This window comes from Squalius cephalus (assembly GCF_949319135.1).
Source record: "Squalius cephalus genome assembly, chromosome: 14".
In the NCBI taxonomy this organism is placed as follows: Eukaryota; Metazoa; Chordata; class Actinopteri; order Cypriniformes; family Leuciscidae; genus Squalius; species Squalius cephalus.
This window is the reverse complement of record NC_137135.1, coordinates 15,605,813-15,625,376: the sequence shown is the minus strand read 5'-3', so window position 1 is coordinate 15,625,376 and position 19,564 is coordinate 15,605,813. Positions and strand designations below refer to the sequence as shown.

The window sequence follows — 19,564 nt, the reverse complement described above, 5'->3', positions numbered from 1 at the left end:
TTGGTTTTCAAAGCAGATGAGGGCCTTGTTTCTAAACCAAGTGTGCTGCCTACCTAGACCACATCCTTTTTCTACTCACATTTGTTGCCCAAAAATGCTGCCGCCATCTAGTAGAGGATCATGTTTTGGACTCCATGGTCTGTAAATGGCCTGTCCTCTGTAATATGTTTCCTATATGGCTCATATTAGTCTGCTTGATGTGCGTTTTGCGGTTCTGGGGGAATCTTTTGAAATCCAATATGCCTTTAAATCAGATTTATAAATGTTTATGTATATTATGAGAAGCACACTGAGACGGCCTGATGTTAGTGTGTAAGTGTATGCGTGTGTCATCATATGTCACTGTATATTTCTCAACGGTAATCTTTTCAGTGTGGCGGAGCTCCAGTAAACAGCGTCCCACAGAGGAAGTCAGTTCGTATCCATAGGCATGTATACTCATTTCAGTGAATGTATACAATTTTAGACAAGCTTGAAACAACTGATAAAATAACAGTCTGGGAAAAGTATAAGATATTGACTAGAGTGGAAAAATACTTAGTTTGGTAATATATAATTCACTCAGATGCAAGAAGAGACGTTTCCCAAACAAAAATGTTTCCATGCAATCTGTCTCTCTCAAGCAGTTTATTCCCACATTTCATTCGCTTTGCTTACATACAGAACAAAATATCATTCCTCTGCCATTTTTTTGAGCCTTTAGTTGTCTTTTTTTTTGCATGGAAAAGAAAAAGCAGATAAACATATTGAAAGAAAATAATTGCATTGTATACAGTTATTGTACAGACACGACAGAACAGAAAAGGGCAGGTGTACACTAACGTGATCCCGAGCCATGTGCGTCGTGTGTGTGTGTGTATGGGAACGTTTAGAGTCGAGGCAGAACAATAGCAGCATGCTGAAAGTGAGTCGCCTCCAGCGCAGTGAATGCGAGGCAGAGTGGCGGAGCTGATGTCGGCTTCTCAGACTCAGTAACCCGCAGCATGGCACTAATGCTCGCTGGCAGACGCCAGCTTTGAACAGCGTTGCCCCGCGGGCATCTGGTGCGAGTCGGGGCCGTTGAGGCTCTGCCAGGGAGCCTCTGTATTTAAATTCTCTGTTTACTGACTCTGCTGTGAGCTGAGACTTGAAAAATCATGTTTGAAAGCATAAGTGAAATAAAAAGCTTTTAACTTTTTTTTTTCATCCCCTCTCCCTTTCCCCCCCCCTTTTTTCTCTCTCCAGGGATCTGGACAGGAATAACATCACCCGGATCACCAAAGTGGACTTCTCTGGCCTCAAGAACCTACGCGTGCTGTAAGATGTCACTCTGTATCTTTCGCTCTTATGGTTAATCCTTCCTTTAACTCCCAAGTGCCCCTCCTCTTCCGTGTTGTCTTTACAGTCAAAGCCATCAAAGGTTTCGAGGCTGAAAGCCGGGAGGATTACGGCACAAGTCATAATAAAACAAACTGACATTTAAACTGAGTAAATCCGACACGTTTAACATGACCCTTTGACTGAACCGCGCATGAAGTCATTGCCTTAGACGCAGTCAATCTTCAAACTTGTTCTTTAGTTTGAAGAATATGTAACAATATGTTCCATATCAGAAACGTGAACTTTTAAAATAAAAAAATGACGGGACGGCTTGCTAGTAGAGGCGCAGGTCAGTCGTGATCTAGCGAGTTGGGTTCCTCTAGAGAAAGTGTTCTTGCAGCTTAATGACTGTAATCATGTATTTCTCCGTGCTGTTTTCTTCCTGAATGAAAGCCTGTAAAAAGAGAGGAATGGAGATAAAAATAAACAAGTGAAAAAAAGAGGAGTAAAATAAACGCCCAAGAGAGCAGTCGTAAGCAGAGGCAGTGGCTGGCGGGCTGCACAGAGGCAGTTTAAGGTGGCTTGTGATTAACGGCCATGCCCCAAAAGCAGCCTCTCCCTGGGACCCGTGAACAGCCTCGGCACCCCCTTATCTCTCTGGAAGACCTGCACCGTATGATAGCACAGGACAAGCCTCCAATCTCACCTCATGCACGACATTCACCCTGTGACATATTATTTTCCCACGTGAAAGTCCTCAGAGAAGTGTTAGCTGCACTACAATTTATTATTTTACAAGATTATTTAAAAATACTGTACAAATATCATAATTATTCGTTTTTTAGATATCAAAAGGTTTTTGGGGGTTCTCTCCACACGACATTTTACAACCTGAACTAACCTTGCCTTGCCGTCAAATGATCTGATATTTTAAAGTCATCATGAAATGAGGTTGCGATAGTCTTTTCTCCCCTATTGTGATGTATATCTGAATGAAGGACTGGGGTTTAGATCTATCTATTTGCAGCTTTATTAATAATAACACTACAAGCAAGCAAACAGGTGATGGGTGACACTTAGACAAATACAAGTATTCGTAGTCAAGTACGGGCACAGGGTCGAGTAGTGATGGGTGATTTCGAAACACTGCTTCATGAAGCTACGAAACTTTTGCCAATCTTTTGTTTCGAATCAGTGGTGTCAAATAAGGTGATATGCAATGTATATTATGAGAAAATAAAATTATTTTTTGCATGTAAACATTGTAGGAGACCTCCAAAACAAAATTAGGAACCCTTAAAAAAGCATAAGAGGGGCACTTAGACTTTCCCACTCGAAATTCCTCAGAGAAGTGCCAGCTGCACTGCAATTTGTCCTTTGAAATCATTTCTCTTGTTTTTTCCCCACATGAGTCAAAATGTTGGTTACACCATTTGACTTTGATTTGATTATGAAGTAAATTGTTCATAATAAATGACCAATAGCTTTGAAATTTAAGATTGACCTTACCTTGGGTCATAGATTGTTTCTATGCTAAAGTCCTCAGGGAAGTGCCATCTGCACTGACCTGAGTCCTGCCTATAAACCAGCACTTGGTTAATGCTTAAGGCAAGAATAACAAAGACTATTCCAGCAATACCATGTGTCTTGCTTCACCCTTTCAATTGAGAGGTCTTCTATTCTCCTTGTCAGCCCCTGTGAAAGCATAGCTGTTTGCCTGTGTCCCATATGTTTCCATGCAAAACTTCAAAACATTTCTATAAAGATGAGAAAGACAAAGAACAGAAACAGGGAGAGATGCTGAAAAATGAAGAAAAAACTTGTTATTATTCTTCAGCACACACCAAAACCCATCTGGTCAGGATCGAAAGGGATTACGTTTAATGCCAATACATAAACCATGGTGGGGTTGATCCCCTATTTGTAAGAATGAGGCAGATTGTTACTCAGACTTAGATTTATGTTTTATACGCAGACTATATGATATGTTTGTTATCAGCAAAAAATGCAATTATTACGAATAAATCAACTTGATCGCTTGTGTTTTTGGCCTCACCATGCTGGATCGTGCCTTAAAGCTGTGGTATTCATAAAAAAGGCCTTAGCGAAGTGTCTCATCTCTTCCTGACGGAATGATATGACAAAACATGGACTCTGGCTGTAAAAACAGTTGCGTGTCTAAACATTTTCTTTAAAAACATCATTCATAAGCCCAGAAAGCGGAAGTCCACTTTAGAGACACTTTAGGATGTCTTTTGCTTCAGGGGGTTGTCTCTCTTTCTGGGGGATTGCTTGTATTATCCGGTGCCGAATACAATTTAGTGGCTGTGTGCGTTCTATGCGAGTGTCTGCATGTTAGTTCTAATTCAAAGAGACTCAAATATAAACAAGAAATAGCCATGGAGATGTGCTGTCTTTGTAATGCATCTGGAAAATTTTAAGGGCCCTGAAATATGACAAAGTCTTCAGAGTAGAGGAGAGCTCTGAAAATACCCTCCGGAACGTTGTCACAGGCATGCTGGACACGAATGAGGGTCTGCTGAGGCAACCGCACACTTCATAAAATCAGAGAAAAATCTCCTCTGGTTTTCATGAGAAAAAGGCAGTTTGCTTATCAGTCACTGTTGTGAAGTCTAGTCCTCTTTCAACTGTCATTTCAATCACTCTGGGAGGCTAATCAATGTCAGTTGAAGTTGAATCGCTGGAGTTGATTGAATAATGAAGTCCTTTTTTTTTTTTCCCCACAGACATCTGGAGAACAATCAAATAAGTGTGATCGAAAGAGGAGCATTTCAGGAACTCCGACTGCTTGAGAGAATGTAAGTATAAAAATAGAGGAAATGATTGAACTCACATGCTGTCATGATAGATATTTCACATGTTTCTGTATGTGTGTTTTGGACAAAATAATTTGTAGCTGTTTATGAGCAACACATTGACCTTGTCGGTTTTAATCTGAAACATCTTCACAAATGCGAAAGGAACTTTGAGAATTTGGAGGTGACCTCCATAACTTTCCTTTTGTAAGTCCAGTGGGTTTACGTGCTTGTTTGCCCCCTGACATCTGGAGCGCAGCCATTTGCTCTTTTCTGGTGAGAATCTTAACACTTGCCAGTGAAATTGACCATTGGGTCAGACCAAACATGCTAGCTATTACTGCAGTTGGACAAGGTCAAAGAATGTCTGGACTGTAGCTTGCCTGTGTTAGCATCCTTGAGTTTGTTTATGTGTGAATGTCTCTGTGCGTTTCATTCCTTGTAAATGTTTGCACGGGTCTGTCGGTGTTTAACCGAGTCTGTTGGCAGCTGCCGCCACGTGTTAGAGATGAACGTACGTCAAAATCAGCAACCATCATGAAGAGAGCCGAAGTTTGTCAGTCTGTTTACCACCTCTGAAGAATCTGTCTCTGTGGGTCTGGTTTATCTGGGTCTTAAGAACTACATTCCTCAATGTATCACTCGTATTTGGAATTTCACAGCATTTAACTCAATGACCCACTCTCGGCGGCGAGACGGCCAGTGTGTCCACATGCATTCCCTCCATCTGACACTCGAGTGTGACTTTTTGTTGTTGTTGTTGTTGTAACCCAGCAGACATATAAATAGCTTGACCCCACTATGAGAGCAAGTGCTTTAGAAATACTGATACAGAAACAGAAAGAACAGAAAGGATTTCATGCAGCATGTTGTGACTTTGGTACAAAAAAAAGATAACATTTATAATCCATGGTTTAACAAGGGTCAAGTTTTGAGGTAACCAGTCCCATTGATCCCTCAAACTAAGGTCAATGACAAACAAGAGTATCCACGATAAAGAAAACATGTTCCAAGTTCTTAGAAATGTACTCTTTGTATTTCATTTTGTTTCATATGGTTAAAAAAAAAAAAAAAACTTTTTCACAAATAAATTATTTACTGCATTTATCTCCGAAACGGTCAGAAAATAAACATACATTTTTACATAATTTTTAAGATTTTTTTTTCTTTATGATGTTACGTGGTGTAACCATAAAGGGAAAAAGTAACATATTTTACTTAAACCTTGAATACATGTGAGTCTACACATCTTTTTTAAAACTCTACCGTTCAAATCTTTGGGGTTGGTAATTTTAGTTTTTATGTGTTTGAAAATTTCTTGCTCACCAAGGCTGCATTTATTTAATAAAAAATTTGAGACATGCTCAAAGACATGCTCGTCATGCAACATGTACGTTAAAGTACTTGTGAATTGCAGTTTTAATTTATTTTTAAGTAAATCGATAGAATTTTGCAGTAGTCACTGTCCCACAGATTTGTGTAGCACAATTGTAAGATACCACACAAGTCAGACAGAATGATGGTTGCTGTGAATTTGTCTGTAGTTGATGCTCACTAAGGCCGTGTGTCCACCAATGCGTTTTTTCCAGAGGCTAGCATATTTTTCCAATTAACACCATAGGAGCACCACGTTTTTTAAAACTCCAGCAGCGTGACGAGGAGCTGAGCGTCTATTTCACACTGAGCGCTGTGCGTTTTTTACCGGTCGCAGAGAGTTGAAGAATGTTTAACTATGGGGAAAACGCAACGCTCATCACTGTCACACTTTTTGCCAGCCGTCCAAACGCAGTGGAGGAGGGGCGGGACAAATACCACACCGACCAACCGCCACATCCTGCTTGTACAACGGTAACAGACGAAACAAGAGCCAGAGCAAATACTTTACATCAACATTTTTATATAGAAACAATACATCTGTGAAATGAGATACTAGAACACTTCTGCGGATCATACCAAGCAAAGCAGCTCAACTGAAAAAAACAAAAACAAAAAAACGCTGCACTGCCGATGCGCTCTTAAGCGCCCACAGCTAGGCGTTTGCAGCAGAGTGCCTGGCATTTTCAGCTTGCTAAAAACGCTTTGGTGGACACATGGCCTAAGAGAAAGTCAACTCTTCGCTTGTAGAATGAGTCTACTTGAAGACTACAGCAAGGAACCAAGTCATAGAGGTTGTAGATTCTCAAAAAGAAAAAAGTAATGTTTCTCCTCCACATACCTTTGGTTTGCTCCATGACCCTGCATCCTATCATCAAAACCCATACTCCCGTGATAAGGGTCATACCAAATCCCACAGTCCGTCTGGCCAGGCTCATGTGAGTGATAATAGCCTTTAAAGAGCACTACTGGAGATAACCTAGGCCATCTTCAGAGGAAGTACATTTATTTCCCATCAGCCCCTGCACAGATGTGACTCCTGACCCCAAGATGTAGCTATTGGCCTGTCGTGATGTTGCTCATCCTGATAGCAATGCTGACCCGGCTTGTTTCTTCAATCAGAAAGATGGATTGGTCTGTCTGTGTGTCGTTTGTGTTTGCCTTGTTGTCTCATCCATCTAGGTATTCAGATGCCTGCATGTCTATGTGCAAGTCAAACAACCTTTCCGTCTTTGTTTGGTTTTCGCTCTCTCTTTTTGCCTTGGATAATCTAACTACACAAACACATACCCACTGATCTGTGCTCTGCATAAGGTCATTCTCACAGTGTCTTACGTTTCATTTCTTACCTCCTGACGTTTTGACCACACTAACTCTTGCCCTTCCCCTGTCCTCTCTTCCTCACAGCCGCCTGAACCGGAACCGGCTGCAGGTCCTGCCGGAGCTGCTGTTCCAATCCACACCCAAGTTGGGCCGCCTGTAAGTCATCGCTTCCCTTTGATATCAGTGCCTGGAAAAGCTTGCGGTCAAACTTCCCACTGTTTGAATTTTGATCATTGTACTGGAAAGGATCTTGCTTAAATATTTGATTTTCCCAAACACTGTTTAAAGGACGCTGTCAGTGCAGGGATATTCTGTGTTATTCCTTCAGCCCGTCCAGATGTGATTCTTTCAGATGGACCAGGAGTCCCAGCCAAGCTTAATGTGACACAACCTCTCCCGTGCTCTTTATGGAGAGGAGAAGGTGTGCTGGAGGGAATATTTTTCTTGGATAAACTAAATTCTTATTCTGAATATTTTCCTGCTCTGCTTTGAATCAGGGACATGTTTTGGCTTAGCCGTCGGGGAATACTTCATTTATGAATTTAGAGTCGTCAATGAAACTAGCGCGATCAGGTCAGGCCCGTGCCGGAGCAAAGGTTAAGCTTTACAAGTGTTTATTTGAAGCCGATCGTGACACGGTAGTCACTCTAGAGCACCATTAAGTTCTGCGAGCAGCTTTGTGTTTCTCAAATGTTTCCATGAGGCAGAGAAGATTAGATTGGTTGGCCCTGATGCTGGCATTTGAAGCTTTTTATGTAATAGTTTCCCTGGTTTGAAATATTACAACACACGAGTGTCTTTGCTCGTCATTCACAAGCTACTACATTTGCATGATATACTGTATGACACATGGTTGGTCACAGCAGTCAAGACTACAAATCTTTTTTACAGCCAACTAATAGAACATGCATTTTATAGCTTGATATTAAAAGGCATTATGGGGACTAGCATTGGAAATTACAGTCTAATTTCCACACCAATTCCTGCAGTTTCATGGAAGAATACTCCAGTGTTAATATTCTGACTGATACCGACAAACTAATAATTATTTTATAATCGATCATGGCTGATAACGATAATAAAATAAAGTTTGTCTGCATAAAAATAAAATGATAAAGATAAATATATCTTATCATGAATGCATTAATGATATTACAAATATTAATTTGAAACTTGTATTTTTATCCATTGAGGAACTGTCAGTGGACTTAGGACATATTATTCTTCTTTCCAACAGCAAATCTAAAGTACAGCATATTTGCTCGCTCTTGTTTTAACATTTGCTAAATGTAAACCGGAGTATGCCTAATGAAAGTTGTTTAGGGCGGGAGTGGTTTATGGCAGGGCTTGTAACCTTGCCTTGTCAGGGTTCGTTACGCTGGTTGATGTTAGTGCGATATGAACGGCCTCACCCGTAACCTTCCCATTAAAAAACCTCAAGCCCGGCCAGCTGGGGAAAGCAAGCCGACCGTGGCGCACGCAGGAAGGGTTAGGCGGAGCGAGGCTGGGGCTGACCGTGGCCAGCAGGACTGGGAACACTGACAGGGGTCAGGGAAAGGTAAGGAGCAAGTTTTAACGCTGAGTAAGACTGAGGATGGAGTGGAATGAAATGGGAGCAGAGGGCGTGGCGGATGAATAAGGAAGGGAAAAGAGAGGATGGTAGCTGTTGGCCGACGAAGACAGAGAAAGACCGGTCTGTGGGTCGTGGGGGAAAAGCCCTGCAGAGACGTGTGCGGTAATGACTGCCGGAGGCCCTTTGTGGTCAGCACTCTCTGCAGCCTGGAAAGATTGTGGTTACAGTTACATATTTCACTGTGTGGACTCAGAAATGTACCTCATACTCAATGCAAGTGTATTTATACACCCTTTATCCGGGGGTTTGGTCAGGTTTCTAGATGTTCTTCCACCCTTGCCCTGTTCTTAGAAGGCTAGATCTTTCTGTCTAGCCATTGAAACCGAATAACGAAGAGCGAATGACGAATTAGAAGGCAGTCCCGAACATGCCTGCTCCTATTTATTAACAGTGCAGCTAAATGGCTATATTAACTTCAGTTCCTGTTCTGAGACAGCCCTCTGCGCTAGTAATGTAGGATATTTCGGTCAGTGATACCCATGAGACTCAGTCACTCCCTGCCATTACCCAAAGCTCAGGTTGCATGTGATTGGTGCATTAAGAGGAATAGGAAAGCAGAATGCATCATCTTGTCTTATGTCCCCTTCCCCTCAGCCAATTTTAAACTTTCCCTCTTTAATCTTCCGGGTACAATTATCCCGGCAGAGGCGAGCAGTTAGCCAGCATGAAATGACCACCAAACAGCGGCGATGGCCTTTCATAGCTACATAGATTGATTGAATCTCGAGCCTGATTGGAGTGTCGAGGTTGGATTTTACCCTCCCTAGATTTTGCGTCACGAAGTACATCTTTTGTTTTTCTCCTTTCCCTGACAGGTTTATGTTCCTTTTGAGCGTTTGTTTTCTTTTATTTATCAGAAACGAATCGCTATCCCACACATCAAGTTTTCTCCCTGCGTGTTTTGTGGGGTTTGGCGTCCTCAGCCTTGCAAACACAAACCATCTTTCAGCTCCAGACTGAATCTCAAACATGACTCCTGAAGTCTGCAGCCTTTCTGAAGCTATTTAGCTCAGTGGTTCCCTTAATGAGCTCTCCATAGCATGATTTAAAATAATTGCAGTTATTTTGCAAAGTGTACTGTGCTTTTAAAGCCTTGTAATGACATTTTACGGCACAGTTAAGTGATTGGTTAATGACTTATTTACCCTGGACTCTGCAGCTTTACCTTGGAATATCATTCTAAACCTGTATGATATTCTTTCTCTTGTGGATCACAAAAGGAGAATTTTTTGTAGAACGCACTGGTTGCACTTTATAAAGAATGACAACTGCTTTTAAACCATAAAAAGTCAGCGAAACAGCATGAAAGGACAATATGCGCTATATTCAACCTCTGCCGTAGTCAGCTTTGTGTGACAAACCAATTGAAATTTATTCACTAAAAATCTTCCTTTCCAGTGGGCTGTTAACTGTTGAGACCCAAAACTAAATCATTTTTTGACAGTTTGACAAAGTTTGATAAACTCACTTACTGAATGATTCGGTTTTGGAACGTGAACTGATTCTTTGAAAAGATTTGAATAAAAAATGGTGTTCTTAAATCACTATTTCTCTCATGAACTCTCTTAAATGCTTATGAATCGAGAGCAAGGATGTAGTTTCAGTATGTTCTTCCTCATAACTATTGTATGTCTTTAGAAGACTGGAAATATATTGCATGATTCAGAACTACTTTTACTGTGCTTTTTTGTCATTTTGGAGCTTGACAGTCCCCAGCCCTCATTCACTTTCATTATAATGACTGGCCAGAACTGACATGAGGGTGTGTAAATAATGACAGAATTTTCATTTTTGGGTGAACTATTCCTTGAAATATTTGGGTCCGGCAAAGCTGTAATAAAAACAAGCAGTTGGGTTCTGCTGCTGTATAAATGGTGATTATCAAGTAATAAGGGATAATACTGAAACTCCATGTCATTATATTGCTGTGTAAAGCAATGCAAGTTTTGTCTACCCACAATAGCTGGCTAATAATTCAACATGCCCCAAGTACATAAACCATAGAGCTCTGGCTCAGGGCTTTCAGAAGTGGCCTACTGATTGTTTTCAGAGAAATGAACCCTCTCTGAATCCAGCCAAGCGTCTTCCAAAATAGGGCTGCGCTCAGCCGGTTTCAAAAAGCTAGACAGCTTTGTGATTTACTCCAAAGACATATTTAGATAAATACAAGCTACAAAGACTTTGGAGTCCTGACAGAAAGCCAACTATATACAGAAAGCTCAACGAAAAGCTTAACTTTTTTTTTCTTGAATTGTACTGGCTTCCCAGGGTCGTGAGCTGATTGACGTACACCGGGGAACTTTGAAATTCACAGTTTAGTCCTGGTAGTGGAATATAGGTGAGCTAACCCCCCTAAGGCCGATCAGTCAGAGGAAGCTAATATTCTCCACTAAGTTCCTACCAGAGAAATGTTAATGACCTGCTGTGCTGTTCTTAGATGGAGGCAGTGGCATTTACCGGTAGCTTTTTAACCTTGTCAGCCTCGAGGAAACCGTGTACACGTGGGTCAGACAAAAACCAAAGCGGACATCTGCCCAAGGCACTGCCCACGCAGCACTTTCTCTTTCTGCTGACAGGAGGAATGAATAAATAAACCTGTTTACACTGTTTTGGTGAAGGAATTTAGTTTAATATCTTTGTTTCGTAAAACTGCTACAGAGACTGAGAGTATGCCAGGTATTGAAAGTGTGAAATTAAATTGTTTAGATGTTTAAGCTCACAGAAAGAAAATCCGACTTAAGCTTGTGTGCTGGTTTTAGCTGGTTTAAGCAGGTTTCCCTGCCTGATCAGTTGAAAAGTGCCAAAATCCCCCCTAAAACTAGTCAGCAAACTGGTCTGACCAGGCTGGGAGACTAGCAAACCTGCTTAGGCTGGTTTAAGATATTCGTCTTCGTCAAGAATGTGACTTGTATTAAAGTTCAGGTCAGAAATGTGTCTTGTTACTGACATTTAAGTTGTAACTGTTCAAATATGAAAGCACACATCTTCAGGTTCAAATACATACCTGCCCATAAATTGCTACCAGTCAACTTTTTTTGTACTATTGAAAGATGTGAGCATGAATATCTTCTGTATGCAGATGTTCAGGTTCAGTCAGCTGCCAGATTCTCTCCTACACCACAATGTGTAGTTTGCAGCTGTAGGCAAAATCTAGAAATCTGCTGGCAGTATATTTTATTGGACGAGAGGTTTATATGTATGTTGTGTGCACCGAAATATCCCATTACATGTGTAAGCAATTTAGCATCCAAATAAAGGAAAATATGCACGATAGGGGGAATGGTTAGTTAGTAAATTTAGATACACTTAAGGCCTCCTTTTCACATTGTTGGCACAAGGTTATGTGAAATAAGTTTGTTTAGTTTCCTCTGTGGTTTATAAAAAGTACAATCTGTGAAGACCATGCAAAATCCAGTGGCAGTTGTGAAACCGTAGAAATTTATGGTCAGATTGTTGAATCCGAGAGGTAAAAAAGTCATTGAGTTTTCACTGAAGGCTGTTGACTTATAGTCTCGTTATACATTTCCCACTTTCACAGCATGTTGTGGAGTCATATCCTCTCCCTGGACACTGTTTGTGCCTCACTCAGGCGCTTGAGATCTGGTGGTCTGGATGACAGGTTGATTCAGAGAAATGGTGGCCTGTGGGAACACAGTTTGCTGTATTTATGGGGGAGATGAGGCAGGTCTGTAGCGTGAGTAAATCTCTGTCGTGGTGTGGGGCCCACAGAGCCACCCAGTGTTCCTGAACCTGCACTGCTGTGACTGTTGGACTGTGGGGATTCTGCTAGCGTCTTATGCTATTGGTGTAGAGCAGCCCAGTGTCACTCACGCACGCCTCCATAGACCCACCAGAGAGAATCATAGGTCACTGACTAGCCTAGAGTAAACTATTGATTCATTTAGAAAAGCCTGATTGTTAAAAATTAACCTAAAAAATATGTGCTGTTTCCTAATAGCAGTACCAGATGTTTTCAATATTGAGTATGATAAGACAAATCTGCACTGCACAGAGATTGTTTTAGATTAGGTTTGTACTGCTGTGTTCGTGTTCTGACTTTTTCGCCTCTTCACTGCAGTTTCATTGATTATTTGACGCTGAATCCTCATAACTCTATTAATAAGCTTAGCTAGAGGCAGGATAATTACTATCATTATTTCGTTATTGATTTCATGTTACCCTGCGTAAATGATGTTGATAAAATGTCTTACAAGGCTGTTGATGAAAGTAAGAGAAAATCTGCAGTGAAGTTGTAATGACGATTGATTTAAAAGCTCAGTAACATGTCAAATGCTTAGAGATACATTAAGGTCAACATGAAATTACTTTTTTGACCTATTAATGCTGCCTTCACGTCCTATCGGAAATTTCCTACTTCCCACTTCTCACTTCTGAAGTCGTTCATGTCCATTTTTTAACTAGGAAACTAGTATTTACCATAATTCCGATACCATGTGGCAGCATTCGTTTTTAGTACGTAGTTCCAAGTCTTTTAATGCATTTGGCAGCATTAGTTTTTAGTACGTAGTTCTACCAGAAAGACTCGGGAGGCAAAATAACGTAACAAGTATGCATTTATTAACAGCCCAGCATGCAACTATTATTATATAAAGTTCTTTGGCGTAGGCCCCATCTGTAGCTCGCAATCCGAGGGTCCGGAATCTGCATTTCCTGCCTGAAGACGAAGGCAGGGGCGCAGCCAACCCCCTGGGAGGTATGGGAAGGGACCATCCTGGTGGTGGTGGGGAGTATGGAGGGGAAGGGACCATCCTGGTGGTGGTGGGGAGTATGGAGGGGAGTATGGAGGGGAAGGGACCATCCTGGTGGTGGTGGGGAGTATGGAGGGGTGGTGGGGAGTATGGAGGGGTGGTGGGGAGGATGGAGGGGAAGGGACCATCCTGGTGGTGGTGGGGAGTATGGAAGGGACCATCCTGGTGGTGGTGGTGGGGAGTATGGAGGGGTGGTGGGGAGGATGGAGGGGAAGGGACCATCCTGGTGGTGGTGGGGAGTATGGAGGGGTGGTGGGGAGTATGGAGGGGTGATGGGGAGGATGGAGGGGTGGTGGGGAGTATGGAGGGGTGATGGGGAGGATGGAGGGGAAGGGACCATCCTGGTGGTGGTGGGGAGGATGGAGGGGAAGGGACCATAGTGGTGGTGGTGGGGACTCAGACATGTGTAAGTACCAATCTTTTATACTACAAGTATTAGAATACTATTGGATAGATGAGAAGGTAATAGTGACGTAACAACTGAGTCTTCCCGGCATAACTTATGCTAAAGCTTTCATTTCCAAGTCTTTTAATGTATGTTTCATTGGTATGCATTGGTAAGTTAATACAAAGTTGTTGTTTTTTTATCTTTGTAATGTATAATCAAAGTATCATAACATGCGCCACCTCGGCTGAATTCACGAAGCCATCTTATTTTTTAACCTATTATTTACTTTAGAGTTTCAACTGCCAATTTCCAATCTAAGTAGAGGGCTTATTCTAAAATATTCCAAATAATGAAAGTCAAATGAGTATTGTAATGTAATGTAAAGTAATGTAATTTCGTGTTGACTTTATAAAACATAATAGCTGCAGGACCTTTCGCATGTGGCTTTAAGATATTTTGTGACGGGTCTTACGGAAACGGCAAAGGAAGATATTCTGTTCAAATACTCAATCTGCGTTTTAGCTCACAAGACCTGTAATTGCTAACATGCAAAATGTGAAATGCGTGCACTTGTACTTCATTCAAATCTTCAGAGTGATCTGCATTCTGGACTCGGCCAAGATGTGTCTCAGGAGAAAGAGCGCATAGATAGAGTATCCCGGTCTACAGAAGCAGAGAAGACCTAATTCGTTGTGTTGATTGAGGGCGCCTATAATTTGGGAAATAGTTTGGGGCCATTATGTGCCGGGGTGTTTATCACAGGTGGTTCCCATGACGACCGGTTGAGATCGTAATTGGATTTAAATGGGCAGAACTGCTTGCACATGTTTGAAAGAGCATGAACGAATGCACTCCAGTGACCATGCACTACAAGTTTCCTTCTTTAGCAGCACAGCCTCCAGATGAACCTTCCTGAGTTTGAACCTAGCCTCTCCCTGAGTTTGAAAAATTAAAGAGCTGCCGCTCTATCATCACTATAGTCCCATTAACATCACCCAGACGCAAACCAGCACACTTTGACTGTGTAGATTTAAACTGTTTGGTAAAGATCACTAATGCTACACCACTTATTAAGAGCCCGGGGTTAGAGCTACACATGTGTGTGTGTGTACTGGTAACCATTCATACAGACCTAACACTGTGTACAAAGAACTTTATAAATGTGTTTATAAAGTTCTTTGTACACATTTATAAAGTTCTTTATAAATGTGTTTATATATACTATTCAAAGTTTTAGAAAGTCTCTAATGCTTACCAAGATTGCATTTATTTGATTAAAATGCAGTAAAAATAGTCATATTGTGAGATTTTATTACAATTAAAAATAACTGTTTTCCATTTTACAGTTTTTCTCGATTGCTTAAACACTATAACCAGGCCTTTGAACTAAAATTTCAAAACCATAACGCCATTTATCAAAAAGCACACCCATTTCACTAAACTATAAACACTATTCCCTGTTTTGACACATGAGTGTCATTTCTCCCTTCATTTCTCATTGCTTAGACCATGTTGTCATTTAGAAAGCACTAGCATTCAAAATTGTTCACTCAAGTCAGCACAGCTTCAGCTCAGTTAGCACACAATTACCCAGGTGGAAACATTAAGAGTCAAAATTTAACACACATCAATCAGAACCTTCAATAGATATATAAAAGGGCCCAAATCAGTTTATTGTGTTTTGGAACAATGGATCCAGAAAGACATGAAGGAAGAGGGATAAGAATGAGGAGGATGAAGGGCAAGGACAAGAAGACAAGCAGTCTCAGATGAAATTCAAGCCACTCTAGTTGCCCATGTCTTTATCAATGGTATGACTATGAGGGAGGCTGGGCTACGAGTAAGGCCAAATTTGAGTCGCTTTACCGTCGCCTTGAGAACCTTCAGGGAGGAGTGGTGGCAAACAAAATTCTATCACTGAATAAGAGACAAACATTTCCAATAGTCTTTGATGAGGTTTATTTTCTTGCAAGAAAAGGCCAGCAGTCGTACAGTCAGACAGTGTGGCTGCAGAGTGTGACAGTGAAGGGAGGGCATCCTTTCTCCTTTATAGTCTCGACTCCCAGAATGTTATCTTTCTAGGCAAATGATGGTATTTCAACCATATGTGGAACATTCTTAGACGTGTTCATCATATTGTATCCTTGAGTGGAGGACCTCCTGTTACGTCCCAACACTCTTTACCATTCCAATACGTATTTTATTCCAATAAAAAAAGAGTAAAACAGGAAAAAAAAATGTTTTTGTGTGTGTGTGTTTTCTGTGTATGAATAAAAATGGACCACAAGCAACATAACTTACCAGTTTTGGAAATGTTGTTTTGAATTTATTGCACCAGTGTCTTAGACTATGTTGTAGTGTGTGTGATTTTGAGGGCTTGTGTGTCCTGTCTGAGGGCAAACTTTGGTTTTTCAGCAAGAGTGAATGGTTTTGAGTGTAGAGCTTCATTTTGACCTGAAAATAGGATGTTTGGGGAATTGGGTGAGACGTTATGGATTTGTGTTTATAGTTTTGAGAATACGAGGCATAGTTTCAAGAAATGTGTTTAAGCAATCGAGAAAAACTGTAATATATTGTAAAATGTAATTTATTCCTGTGATGCAAAGCTGAATTTCATTACTCATGAAAGCATCATTACTCCAGTCTTCAGTGTCACATGATCCTACAGAAATCATTTTAATATGCTGATTTGCTTCTCAAGAAACTTATTGTCTTTTTTAAAGTTGTGCTGCTTAATTTTTTTTTTTTTTTGTGGAAACTTTGATATTTTTTTCAGCATTCTTTAATGAATAGAAAGTTCAAAAGAGAATCAGTATTTATTTGAATTTATTTTGTAATAATGTAAATGTCTCTACTGTCACTTGATCAATTTAATACTCCTTGCTGAAAAAAGAGATAGATAGATAGATAGATAGATAGATAGATAGATAGATAGATAGATAGATAGATAGATAGATAGATAGATAGATAGATAGATAGATAGATAGATAGCAGGGTGTTTAGTGTTCTGTAGTATGGACAAGATTGAAGAGGATGAAACATAATTTTGCAATCGGTCATATTAAACCAGTGCTAAGACCGTTATTGTGCATCTCGGTGCATTTAGAGCCATTCAAGTAATTGTGTACATTAGACGTCATGGTTTTATTTAGGTTTAAAGTTTCCTCAGGATTGTTAAACTGTTGAACCCATCTTGATACCCTTGTTACTGGAAGTATTAACCATGCCGTTTATTTTTGCAAGTGTGAACAAAGCACACAACGAATCCAAGGAATGTTTTTCGTACAGAAGTGTGCATCTCAGAAAAGCCAGGGTGAGTAAAACAACAAACAAAGCCCCATTAATGCAGCAGAGCTCATCCTGACTAGATTCCTCCCACTGGCAGCAGTGCTATTGCCCTTCACAAAAGGCAAGGAAAGAATTCTGACAGGCCAGCACTTTTTTGCACCGCACTGCTGTGTTTACAAGAACATCTGAATCAACAGCAAGTCAAGCCTAGCTTCTGGGCTTGGCTCTCGCATAGAAACACTTGTCTTACGGATGTCAAGATGTTCGAGATCCCAACGAAATCGCTCTGGTCAAATGTCAGAGCTTTTTTGACATGCCTGAGATGGCAGAAAACGGCACAGTCAGCATGGCAGATGCTGCGATTCAGGGTAAGTTAGTCACTGACCGGAACTGGCATCCGGAACTGGATGTACAGCTTGCCCCACCACACACACACACACACACACACACACTCCGGGGCCAGTTTTACAGTGAGAACGGCGTGCTAAACAAAACGCTCTGGTCAGTTTATGAGAGTGAAAGAAAGCTAACAGTTCGGGTTCACTTCCAGACTGCCCTTCTTTTATTACGGACTCAATTGTCACTTAGCTAATTACAGCTTCTTTTTATGATTTGAGGCCACGCTCGCAGCCAGCCTCCTTCAGGCAACAATGGGAAGGTTTGTGGCGCGCAGGGGACCTAAGTGAAAACAGACGCTTCTCCTCAACTTTCTCGTTATTGTTTTTCTCTTTTATCTTCCTGTGCGACTCCACAAAGCGAGTTCAGATATTCAAACCTCCATTAGTCATTCTGGCCACCGCATTGTGAGGAGTTACTTGGCTGAACTCGAACGCAGAGTGGTTGGTCATTACGCACCCAAAATGCACACTTAGGCAGGCCGCTAGCTGAATATTCATGCCTCATTGCTATAGATACAACATACTTGGGAACTCTGCAACAGAGTGTTTGGACATCAAATCTGGGAAATATGCGGAGATAAATTGTTACATTATGTTGTTTTTTCTCCCCAGTCTGTCTCTGTTGGCTCCATTTTACTCGGCACGCCAACATAAACTGGGCCCCAGAAGGAGTTCATCTTAGATTGCTATGTGTATGTGTTTGCATGTGCGGTTTGCTTTGTGTTGTTTCTGGCACAGGTTTGGATGACGCTTTTGAATGGGTGTGTATGAGATGAGTTGTAATGTTTACTCATAGCTGGACAGGTACTTGTCGAATAAAAAAAGGAGTGAAGAGGGGAACTCCAGGATACAGAGGGGCCAGCTGTGTTGAATTGTGCCACCATTTATGATCTTAGAGTGTATATTGTACCAGGGGGGATTTGATTTTTGATTTTGATCAACTTTATTAATCCCTGAGGGGAATGATTGAAGGGGATGATTTGAAAAGTGGGGAGGCTGGAGAAGTAAGATTTCCCCTACAAAATTTGGTGAAATTTCACGGGCAAAAAATGGTCCATTGTCTATAATAGATATGCATCTATATAGTATGTAAGTATGTACTATGTATAGACTGTATAGTGTAGCAATGAATGAAGCACAGCTCACACAGAAGTCACTTTTAAACTAAGAAACTTTGATAATGATAAACTGAACGTGATATCTTTCGCCAACATGGAATTTTTTTTTATTTTATTTTTTAATGACTGGATTTGTTTGCTAAAATTTGCAGAACGTAAATGCACGTTCTGAGTTTTGTTTTTAATTTGTTTGAAGGAAGACAAAATGGAAAATACACATTATGGCGATACGCAAATATGAGATTAACCAGGTGCATATGAACAACATAAATTTACTGTAATATTACAGCTGTATTTGCACAAACTGACGCAAATGCACAAATGAAACTAATTCAAAAGAAGTTGTTTCATGAATCTTCTCCCTCTGAAAGGAATATTCTGAACCTCTTCTTTAACTTGTGTCTGTATGTTTTTTCCATTAGCCCTTTACGATGAAGACATTTTTTGGCCTGTGTAATATATAAGCAGTATATAAAATGTTTGAATATTTGATTTAATATCTCTTCAAATAAAATGCTGTTTTTGTCAACCAAAATTGGATGCCATTTTAGTCAGGCTAAAGTTGACTTAATAACTATGGCATGATGAATTATCAATTAAATTAAAAGGATACTTTAAAGGATGCTTTTGTCAAAAGACAAAAAACAAAACTATGCTTTGGTGGATAACACTTTTACACAGCTATTTCATTTCAATAATCAAATAATTACTGCTGTAAACTAACACCAAAGGCGTGTGAGAGTGAGCTGTCCACCCAGCCTTCTCTAGTGACCTTCAGCGCTCTGCAGATGTTGCCTAGAAAAACAAAACAAGAGTGTTTCTTCCTATGATCTGCACTCTGGAGAGAGATGTATGTGATTCACTGCCTTCCTACACACTTGGCTCACAAACAATGAAAATCACACTATGAAGTGACAGCCACGTGCCCCAAGAGGATCTGTAATCATAAGTACATCATAATGCCATGTTTCGCAGAAATGGCTAACTTAGCTTTCGAAGATGAAAATAACAGAGCCGGAAAAGCCTGGGTCCCTATTTGCCTTGGGAATCTTTATCAACAGTGGCTTAGAGCAATATACAAACAACCTGAACAAAAAACACACATACTAAATGAAAATAAATAGAGGCTGCACTGAAGTAGCCTTTTCCCACTGCAGA

The 19,564-nt window shown here is 40.7% G+C and overlaps 1 protein-coding gene across 1 annotated transcript in view; it reads left to right on the top strand.

The window, feature by feature from the left end:
• Window positions 1–19,564, top strand: part of LOC307171409 (uncharacterized protein) — a gene marked incomplete at its 3' end in the record, with an annotated part of 101,529 nt that overhangs the window by 8,399 nt on the left and 73,566 nt on the right. Inside the window, exons 2-4 of the mRNA XM_079893015.1 lie at window positions 1,225–1,296; window positions 4,047–4,118; window positions 6,897–6,968. Of these exons, the coding sequence (XP_079749141.1) occupies window positions 1,225–1,296; window positions 4,047–4,118; window positions 6,897–6,968 (216 nt within the window). The remainder of the gene's footprint in view (window positions 1–1,224; window positions 1,297–4,046; window positions 4,119–6,896; window positions 6,969–19,564) is intronic.